This window comes from Triticum dicoccoides, chromosome 1B (genome assembly GCF_002162155.2).
Source record: "Triticum dicoccoides isolate Atlit2015 ecotype Zavitan chromosome 1B, WEW_v2.0, whole genome shotgun sequence".
In the NCBI taxonomy this organism is placed as follows: Eukaryota; Viridiplantae; Streptophyta; class Magnoliopsida; order Poales; family Poaceae; genus Triticum; species Triticum dicoccoides.
The window spans coordinates 567,467,907-567,478,267 of record NC_041381.1 but is presented as its reverse complement, the minus strand read 5'-3'; the positions used below and the strand labels follow the sequence as shown (position 1 = coordinate 567,478,267).

At 45.1% G+C, this 10,361-nt stretch overlaps 1 protein-coding gene across 4 annotated transcripts; it reads left to right on the top strand.

Annotated features, from left to right (window-relative positions):
- Positions 1-7,292: 7,292 nt before the first annotated feature.
- Positions 7,293-9,381, top strand: LOC119348809. 4 transcript variants are annotated; one of them, XR_005169122.1, is made up of 7 exons: positions 7,293-7,473; positions 7,572-7,818; positions 8,000-8,065; positions 8,161-8,243; positions 8,339-8,563; positions 8,702-8,780; positions 8,879-8,901. XR_005169122.1 is itself a non-coding variant. In XM_037616797.1 (7 exons), exons 1-7 carry the CDS (start codon positions 7,354-7,356, stop codon positions 8,930-8,932), a joined length of 696 nt encoding a protein of 231 aa, XP_037472694.1. In that variant the 5' UTR covers positions 7,298-7,353; the 3' UTR covers positions 8,933-9,381. The 4 variants fall into 4 exon arrangements, 2 of the variants coding, with proteins under 2 accessions (XP_037472695.1, XP_037472694.1); XR_005169123.1 differs by lacking the exon at positions 8,879-8,901 and having other exon boundaries at positions 8,339-8,439; positions 8,517-8,563; XM_037616797.1 differs by having other exon boundaries at positions 7,298-7,473; positions 8,517-8,563; positions 8,879-9,381.
- Positions 9,382-10,361: the final 980 nt, after the last annotated feature.

The window sequence follows — 10,361 nt, the reverse complement described above, 5'->3', positions numbered from 1 at the left end:
ATAGGACTCTTATTTTATACTCCCAGGAGTACATACTCCTACCCGTGGATTGGTCAAAAGGTTGAGAGATCTATGAGAAAAATCAGTTGTAACAAACCAGCCGTGCTAGTTATTTAAAAAAACTAATTTATTCCCTGGTTAAACGTAACTGCTTCTAGATGCTAGGAGTGAGAGATATACGTTTTTTTTGCGCAGCGAGTGAGAGATATACGTTGATGAGATGCAAACTCACGTACGTGTTCTTTTCTGACATTTCTATGCAGTATATAACACAAAATAGAGCAGTATATAGCCGCAAAAAAATAAAATAAATAAATAGAGCAGTATATTGTGTGAAGTAGTACATACTCTTTTTTACATGAAATAGTATATACTTCTTGCCAACTTAAAAAATAATTATATTTTCACGAAAGAAGTATATACTGTTTTTTCGTACATACTACTTTTTATTCAAGGGTATAAACTGTTTCTGAATTTAAGAGTCATATACTACCTTTTTTAGTGTAGAGATTTTTTTTGAGGGATTAGTGTAGAGATATAGACTAGTACTTTTTTAGGGAGAGAGATGTGTACTGGTACTTAGTTCAGAACTTTGTTCTGCTTGGCAATTAAAATGGTATATACTTCCGTTCCAGAAATATACCAATTTCCCCAAGTAAGTATATACTGATTTATTAAGATAAGTATATAATGTTGATTTTACAAGGGATTATCGTTTTATTTTAGGTAAAAGATTATACGCATATCAGGTATAGTGGGTGTGAAATGAGTATCAATATAAATATGGAGCCAAATCACATTAGATGTTTATTAAAAAGTAAGTTGGTAAAAGGTCTGTATACCTCGTAACTATATTACTAGCGGTCTTGGACAAATAACCAGCTTGACATAAACGATTAATTCACAAAGAAGTATATACTTCATTCTGACCATTAGGAGTTGACATGAAACTTTAGTTGTTTTCTTCCTGTGTGCAGTATATCTAGTTATTTTTCTTTTGCGAGGGCAGTATATCTAGTTATTCCTAGTAAGATAGGAGACTCGAGTAAAATAATGGATGGTATGTACTATAGTTTATGGAGTACATACATACTTCGTGTATCTGAGATGCAAACAAAGTATATGCTGCACACAAAAAAGTATATGCTCTCCGCAAAAGAAGTATATGCTACCCAGAAAAGAAGAACTACAAGCATTTGTTGTATCAAGCCCAGTTGGATCATAGCCATTTGAGATCCAGAGAATCATGGGCGTGCTACCACACGCATGGCCGCCCGTCAACGTTACATGCTCAACTCTTGTCCATCAGCCCATGCACCTCACTGGCTGCATCTTGTCCATCACCGGCGGTGTGCAGCCACATGCATCTTGTCCATCACCGTGGCCATGCGTCGTCTTCATCGTCCGCCACCATCCGCATGTCGTCACCATCGTTGAGCCCTCTTCCGAGACGCCGCAGTTCACATCTCATCTCTGCTATCGAACAACCCGGCCGCACGACTTGCCGAACTGGGTTCACGGGAGATAAATGAAGAAAATTAGCTAGAATACCTCATGCATCCAAGATATATAAATTAAGGGGAAGAATATTTCTCACGTCTGGAGCTGCAGCTTCCAATCTCAACTCAACCGAGTGATTGAAAATTGTCATCCCAACACCTACATCGGTCGCCGCCGCGGCTACCAGTCCACCTAGACATGCCGACGGCCGCAGATGAGGCGCATAGTACAGGTCTCGTCGATGCCGCAGAGATCGTTTTGGGAGAACATCATAGACGAAAGCTGCCTAGTATTAACATTTGACACGCAATGCACACCAGCATCCCTACATTCACGCAAACCAATTTTTGTAATGAGAGTTATCCATGCAAACAAACTCGGCCGGGACATGGTTAATATCTATTTCTTTTTTTTTACCTATTACCTGTTTCTTTTTTTAAAGCTAACCAACATGCATGGTGCCACCTGGTAGTGCGCAGGAAAAACAGTTTAGAGGTGGGAGTATGTACGCCTAGGAGTACTAACCCATTTTCCTATATATATATATATATAAAAGAATGTTGAATAACTAATAACAACGTTGAACACATTTTGAGAATGAGAACTAAAAAATATTGAATGAGTATATGAAAAATGTTGAACAAGTATTTGAAAAATGTTGAATAAGAATTAAAAAAAATTGAGTGAGTATATGAAAAATGTTGAATAAGTACTGAAAATGTGGAATAAGTATTAAAAATATTTAACAAGTATCTACAAATGTTGAATAGTATTAAAAAAGTGGAACGAGTATGTGGAAAATGTTGAACAAGTATTTGAAAAATGGTAATCATGTATATAGAAATGTTGAATAGGTATTTGGAAAATGTTGAACAAGTATTTTAAAAATGTTGATCACGTATATAAGAATGAATAAATGAAAAAAAAACAAAAATAAACAAAATAAACCAAAGGAAAAAATAAAATAGAAAAATGAAGAAACAAATGAAAAAACCTGGAGAAGAAAAAAAAAGAAAGCAAAAAAGCAAAAAAAGACAGAAAAGAAAACCCGGCTCTTTTTCTCCATAAGTAGTGTTCGCCTTACTATTGTCATGAATCGAAAGTAAGCCCAGTGGCTTGACGCAGTCTCTCTAACCAAGAGACCACGGTTCGAATCCCCGTCGTGCTCCATTCTGTATAGCGTCGCGTCGGTCGATGTGCAGAGTCCAACCCTTTTCCGGACTCAAACTCAGTGGGTTCCAGCAGCTAGCGTATGCTGGAGAAGAACCACAACCTGTGCCGTCTCGTTCTTAGCGGTGACAGTCTCCTTCTCGCTTAAAGCAAGAAACAATGGCAGCGACCACTAAGTCCTCCTCTATACGCGCTAAGAAAGAGGACCTATGTAGTGAAACTATTTCCTTTATAAGGAATGAGGCTTTTTCGCTTTCGGGGTCCATGGAGCTTGAAATTTTCAAAAAAAATTAGAACCTTTTATTTTAATACATTTTCTAAAAATAAACATCTATAATAGATGTGTGTAAATTTGTTAGTGGTTATAGAGTGTGGTTGATGAAGAACATACAACCAGAGGAGCTAAGACAACCAAAACAAATAACAGGACAAGACCGTTGAAATCAGTATTTTGTTCATGCCACCCATGTCGTGTTGCTGCCAACGGTGGAAAGAACCCTACCTCCACCCCGCCCATGACATGGCACAGACCAACCCATGAGCAAACAACAACTAGTTAGGCAGACAACCGCGGGAAGACACTGCCCCACAAAGAAGATCATGGCGTCACCTCCACCTACGATGCAGCCGCACACCTAACAACCACACCCCATCGCTCCTGCACACCACCAGCTCACCCAAGGTGGTACCTTCAGGAAGGTAATGATGCACGAAACGCTGTTGCCACCTAGTACTAGAGTTTTCACCTAGGCATGAGAATGGGAGGAAGGGGGTAAACATACCTCGACGACGCCTTAGAGGATGGAGACGACACCAGGAGGTGCCGCCGTCGGCATGGCCAAAGAATTCTCCCGGTTCGCCACCACCCCTCCAATAGCACCATCCTCAGCAAATCCGGCAACCTGCGACCGCCAAGGACCAGATCTGGCGAGATGACAGTGGTGGGAGGGAGGAGAGCAACCAAATGATTTGGCACGGAGAAGAACGAGCCAATCGATTTGACCTATGCCCTACACCCGCTACGACACTGTCCACATGACAGAGGAGGAGGGAGAGCACCACCAACAAGCTTCGCTTGCCGCAGAGCCAACTCGCCACACCGCCCGAGGTTACCGCCTTGGGACCCGGAGCCCTCTGCTCAGAGATAGAGCACCAAGATCCTCGCCGCCTTCGTCCTTGGTGGGCGCACAAGCTAAGCTGGAGACTTCATATGTTAGCGGCGAAGGGGGAGGAGTAGGGGTGGGGAACATGATGGCTAGGGTTCATTGCCTCCCAAGTCGCACCGAGCGGAGCGACGCAAGGGTAGGGCGAAAAGTTATTGGACATCAATTTGTCCTTGGTGATGCTCGCTTGGCATATTGTTCCAAGTGCGCCTACCTCTTCCTCTTCATGCTTCTCGTCCCACAGCCCACAACGACGTCCACCGCGTGATACTCATTCCTACTCACTCCACACTTCTACCATCTCGGCGTCCTTCGTGCATCACCGTGGATGCAGCCCACTACATCCGTGAGCACGTTGCTCCTCTTGCCAACCTGCAAACCACTACACCACAACACTTAATTAGGGGCAGTTAATTGCCGAGAGAAATACTAAATTAAAGGAAAATCATTTGACAAGGATTATTTTACTGCCGGTAGAAGTACTCAATGGTAGATAAAACTGCCGGGAGAATTCGAGCATGGCCCACCCGAGCGAAATTGCCCCCGTGGCGCGAAACTGAAACAATTTGGCCGAAACACGCTGACGCAAGAGAGCGTGCGAGGGACTGAAAATGTTCGCAGAAAAAATTATAGGCACCGCCTCCACTAGTTCTGCCCCAAATTGAACCCTCCTCACCATCCTAGCCCCCCCCCCCTCCGGACCATGGCAGAATAACTGCCAGGAGAAGTTTATCTGTCAGGACAAGTAATCCTCGGCAGCCATTCTCGTGGAGGTTCTATTTGACAGGAGAATCATTGTCCTGACAGTTTATCTGCCCTTTAAAGAGACTTCTCCCGGCAGTTTTTTTTGTCCTTACATCAATGTTATGGTGTAGTGAGCACCACCCGATAATGTTGCCCTACGCCCGATGTCATCTCGCTAAGACGCGCTGCCACGCCAGTTTCCATCCCGCGCCTCCCCGCCACCACCGTCATCATGGAAGGTAATTTTTTTTATTTGTTTGAATGGCAATTTTTAGATATCAATTTGTTGATGTTTTGTAAATCGTGTTATATCAATGCGGATGCCAATTTAGTATGTCCATTTTCTATGCCATTGTCGATATAATTTTGCTATGTCAATTTGGTATGCAAATTGAATGGTAGGTGATTACATGGAGCAGCACTTTAATGCGGCCATGTTCATCTCCTCACCAAAGTGAATAAGTCCTCCAATGATGACCCAGACAGATATCCTCATCCAACGACAAGGACGTGAACACCGCCATCGACGATGCCGATGCAAAGATGTCCTCGTCTAGTGCACCCACCGTCGTCCGCGAGGTTGGGCCTTCACCTTGGGACGTCCCCACGTGGTACAAAGGTAGATGATTGATACCTTGGCTGATTAGCACGCACAATTGGAGAGTATAAGACCGGGCAGACCCGATAAGTCCCACTTTACAACCGCACCCCCCATTTGTTTCCCCAAAATCTGCACAAACCCATGCAAACTACGTAGATCATCATAGAGCACATGAACATAGCAATCCAACATAGATAGAACATATAAACATATCAATCCAACATAGACACGGGATTAAAAGTTACTACAATCTGATCCAAAAGCGCCTGAAAGAGTTTATCACTTAACTAGCAATAGATAAAGCTTTAAATTAAGAGAGAGAGAGAGGGGGGGGGGTAGTATTTCACCCCCTCCTCACCCGACACTCTCCCATGGGGGTCTCGGGAGCGGGGGGCTGTCCTCGGTGTAGGTGTTGGCGGCAGGCGGAGCATCGTCATTCATCATGTCGTTGTCCGAGAAGGAGGAGCCGATGATCCCCGCCATGCGCCAGACGGCGTGGTTCTGCTCTGCTGCGAGCCATGTTGCTCTCTCCGCTGCCAATGCCTTTTGCATCGCCAAATGCTGGGACTCCTCGAGCCCTATGCGTAGCGTCGCCGCATTTTTGCGGCGATGTTGGCGGGCGTCCGTCTCCGCGTATGTGTAGAAGCCGCGGATGGCATCGCAGAGGGCCTCTTCGTCGTCGCTGACGGGGAAGGGGGGAGGGGGCAGCAGCTCCGGCGTGGATCTGCAAGGCCTGCACTTGGAGCGGCTGGCAGCTGCCTCCACTGCCCTCTTCCTTATGTGTCGATACACGTGGCTGCCTTGCAGGCACGAGCACCTAGCAGTGCTCGGGAGGAGCAGCTGCTGGCAGTGTTGGGTGCCACTGGCATGGACCGCGTCGTGCGGCCGTAAGGCGCCGCGGAGCTGCAGTTGCCCACCCGGGCCTTTGTCGATGCCGTGGATGAGGAGCTCCGACCCCGGTCCATCCGTGACCGATGAAGGGCAATGCGGAGCGCTAGCTCCTCATTGTTTGGCATAGACAAGCTCAAGGAGTCCGCAACAAGCTTCTCCAAGTCGATGGAGTCAGAATCGCTGCCGGATCCATTCCTGACCATGGCGGAGGGGATGGGATAGGGCGGGGAGAGGAAGGGGAGGAGATGGAAGTGAAGTGGAGCGGAGAGGTGGACTAGGGGTTGGTCATCTGACTTCGGGTATTTGTGGGGACATGGATGGGGATGGTGTGGGCCACAGTGGGCTGGTCCGACGTGGCGGACACATCCGAGCCTCCCAATATCCGCCCCAGATATGGGCTGGATATGATGGATGCCGGTCAGCCCGGACGTATAGGGCCCGTATGAGGGGTGTAGCCGGTCAGCCCGGACGTATAGGGACCGTATGAGGGGTGTAGCTGGATCGAGTTTTTGTGACTGGTCACTAACCGGGTCGTCCGCCCGGACGGGAGCGTTTGAGGAGTCCACCTATAGATGCTCTAAGCGGTGGCTTGACTCGTTCAAGGGGAAGTATAGTAGAGAAGTGATTCCTTTGAACTTTGATGATGCTTTTGTTGAACTGTTTTGTGATGTCATATGAGTTGTTGAATTATTGACCTATGTGACTTCATGTCTCTTAATGAGGTTCACTACTACTCGTATGTGCGAACTTGTGAGTGTCATGGTGTTTGAAATGAAGTTCAAATCGTGTCATGACTGTCATAATATTAGGAAACTACCTTAATTAACTCATATTTTGTTGATGAGTAGAACACGCTACTCTGAACATGACCTAACTCTTCTACAGACAGTTTTTTGATCACTAGAGTTCAGGTAAGAGGCTGGGAACCGGAGCGAGAAGTAGGACGTGGAGAACATAGCCTAGGCAGTGAAACATTGGGTGGTTCCCATGAGGTTTTTTGTGTTATATCCAATGAAAAGAATAGCGCACTATAGAAAATAGTGCCGCCCTTAAAAATATACTATTAGCGTGTTATAGCGCGCTGTAGCGTGCTATTAGCGAGATATTATACACTGATCAATTTAGCGAGACAATTATCTACACACTATAGCTCTATTTTTTTCAGTGGTTATATCTCAAAAAGAGTGTGCGGCGCGGCTGCTTACCAGGAAATGGAACACTGACGGAGACAACAGAGCAAAGAATGCCAAGTGGCGTGTCACTTGGAAGGCCGCACACAACCGGATGTGGTCATGCGACAATGGCAACCTCGTGATCCCATGGAATGGAGGCAAACCGCTAATGGCGCCAAGCCTAACTGCCAGGCCGTTCCCCCTTCCCTCCCCTCGCCTCTCCGGCGCCAAGGTGATCAGCGCTCAATCTCTCTCAAGCACTCGTTCTGCATCCTTTGTTTGATTCCCTCCTGGTTGTATCCTCCCCTCCTCCTCTCTGTCTTCCTGCAGAGCCATCGCCTCCTCCTCGGCGTCAGATGCGGCTCCGGCTCCGGCTCTCCCGGAAGCGGCGATGACGACGCACCGCCGGTCGTCAGGGCGGCGGTCAGCGCCGCCACTGAGCTCCTCAGGGCCCTCTCTCCCAAGAAGCCAAGGCAAGCTGTCGAAGCCGTCGACGCAGAGTTGGAGTCGCCTCGCAGCGTCGAGGAAGTGGTGGCTGTTCTTGAAGCCGACTACCGGCGTGCTTATTTCCTTACTGGTATGTGATTTGCGGTACGGACATCAGGACATTGATGATTTGCATAGCAGATTTTCTTCTACTCAACGCGTGTGACGGTCAAAGGAAACTGAAGGAAGTTAATCTGCACATTCAGAGCAATTGTCTTTCGATTTTTGTGTCATTTGAGTGGCCGATGTGCTCAGGACTGCATCGATTTCAGGGAACTTCACTTTGGGCATATATGCTGAAGATTGCTTGTTTGAAGACCCGACGATAAAGTTCCGTGGTACGCATCAAATGCAAATAATACTAAAATAGTACCTAGATCGATGCATCCTTATCCGCCAAGAACTAACTTTCGTATACCATTGTACTCCGTAGGAAGGTCTAGATACTCCCAGAATCTGGATTTGTTAGTGCCCTTCTTCGACAGCCCTTCGCTCCAACTTGAAAATATAGACAAGGTAAGCTTTTTTTGCCTTCCCATGCAGTTTTGCTTTGCCTAATTAGATTGTACATTTTCTGTTACTAAACTGCAAAAGGAATTGTGATGTACCAGATATGTGTCTCGTTTTTGAAGTACTTGTCATTTGTGCTAAACTGTAAACATAAAACCATCTTCTTGTTTGGTTAATGTTGGCATTTGTGAAGTTTCTCATGGTATGTGGCTTACACCAAAGTTTGTTTAGCACATGCTTTTTCGCTACTCTCTGCACTCTTGAAAATCATGAATGCAGGGTTTGAGGGTCGACACAAAGTTTATCATAGCAACATGGACATTAAGGTGCCTCATCGACATCACATTATGATCCATTACTGAATACATTCTAGATATGTCTTTGTTTCTTCTGATCATGACCGTTGTTTACCGTTGTTTTTTCCCTTTGGCTTTTTGAGACTAATGTTTCTACACTACTTTCAGGACGTATTTGAAGCTCCCGTGGAGGCCCCTCATCGCCATAAGAGGGAATACAACATACGATTTAGATGAAGAATATAAGGTAGTAATTAAGGGAGATAAAATAAACCATGTAAACTCATTCATCCATCCCTTATTTCACACTATCAGTCAGATTTCAAAGGTTGCACTACGTTTCAGGTCGTTAGGCACGCAGAGAGTTGGGACGTGTCTCCGCTGGAAGCGATCAGATAGTTATTCGTCTCGGCTTCGAAGCATGGCAAGTGAACTTTGGAACAATTGATTATATCACAAAACCCACGGAAACCCACGACGAGCTTGTGTGCTTAAGTAATTCTGTAGTTATCTCTACTATTAAAGGGGAGTTTGTAAGTCATTTGTCTCCCTCCCATGGCCCCACCAATTGAAGGATCTTCCCATGATTCTATATTTCTTTTTACCAACCGCAACCCCACCGAGTTCGGCAAGTGGTGATTCAATCACATCTTCTTTGTTTCTTAGTATGCACTCATGTGATCCAGTGCCATAAAAACAAATCTATCATCAATCAAAAATTGTCTCCAGCAGCCCGTGGATCCACAACCATACATGGCAAATCTACCTATCTACACCATATCAGAACTTTGGGAGGAAGGTTTGAAGGAAATATGCCCTAGAGGCAATAATAAAGTTGTTATTTTATATTTCCTTATTCATGATAAATGTTTATTATTCATGCTAGAATTGTATTAACCGAAAACTTGATACATGTGTGAATACATAGAAAAAATACCGTGTCCCTAGTATGCCTCTACTTGACTAGCTCGTTGATCAAAGGCGGTTAAGTTTCCTAGCCATAGACATGTGTTGTCATTTGATGAACGTGATCACATCACTAGGAGAATGATGTGATGGACAAGACCCATCCGTTAGCTTAGCATAATGATCATTCAGTTTTATTGCTACTGCTTTCTTCATGTCAAATACATATTCCTCTGACTATGAGATTATGCAACTCCCGGATACCGGAGGAATGCCTTGTGTGCTATCAAACGTCACAATCTAATGGGTGATTATAAAGATGCTCTACAGGTATCTCCGAAGGTGTTTGTTGGGTTGGCATAGATCAAGATTAGGATTTGTCACTCCGAGTATCAGAGAGGTATTTCTGGGCCCTCCCAGTAATGCACATCATAAGAAGCCTTGCAAGCAATGTGACTAATGAGTTATTTACGGGATGATGCATTACGGAATGAGTAAAGAGACTTTCCAGTAACGAGATTGAACTAGGTATAAAGATACCGACGATCGGATCTCGAGCAAGTAACATACCGATGACAAAGGGAATAACGTATGTTGTCATAACGGTTCGACTGATAAAGATCTTCGTAGAATATGTAGGATCCAATATGAGCATCCAGGTTTCGCTATTGGTTATTGACCGGAGAGGTGTCTTGGTGATGTCTACATAGTTCTCGAACCCGTAGGGTCCGCACGCTTAACGTTCGATGACGATTGTATTATATGAGTTATGTGATTTGGTGACCGGATATTGTTCGGAGTCCCGGATGAGATCACATACATGACGAGGAGTCTCGAAATGGTTTAGAGGTAAAGGTTGATATATTGGATGATAGTATTCAGACACCAGAAGTGTTCTGGAATGTATCAGGTACATATCAGA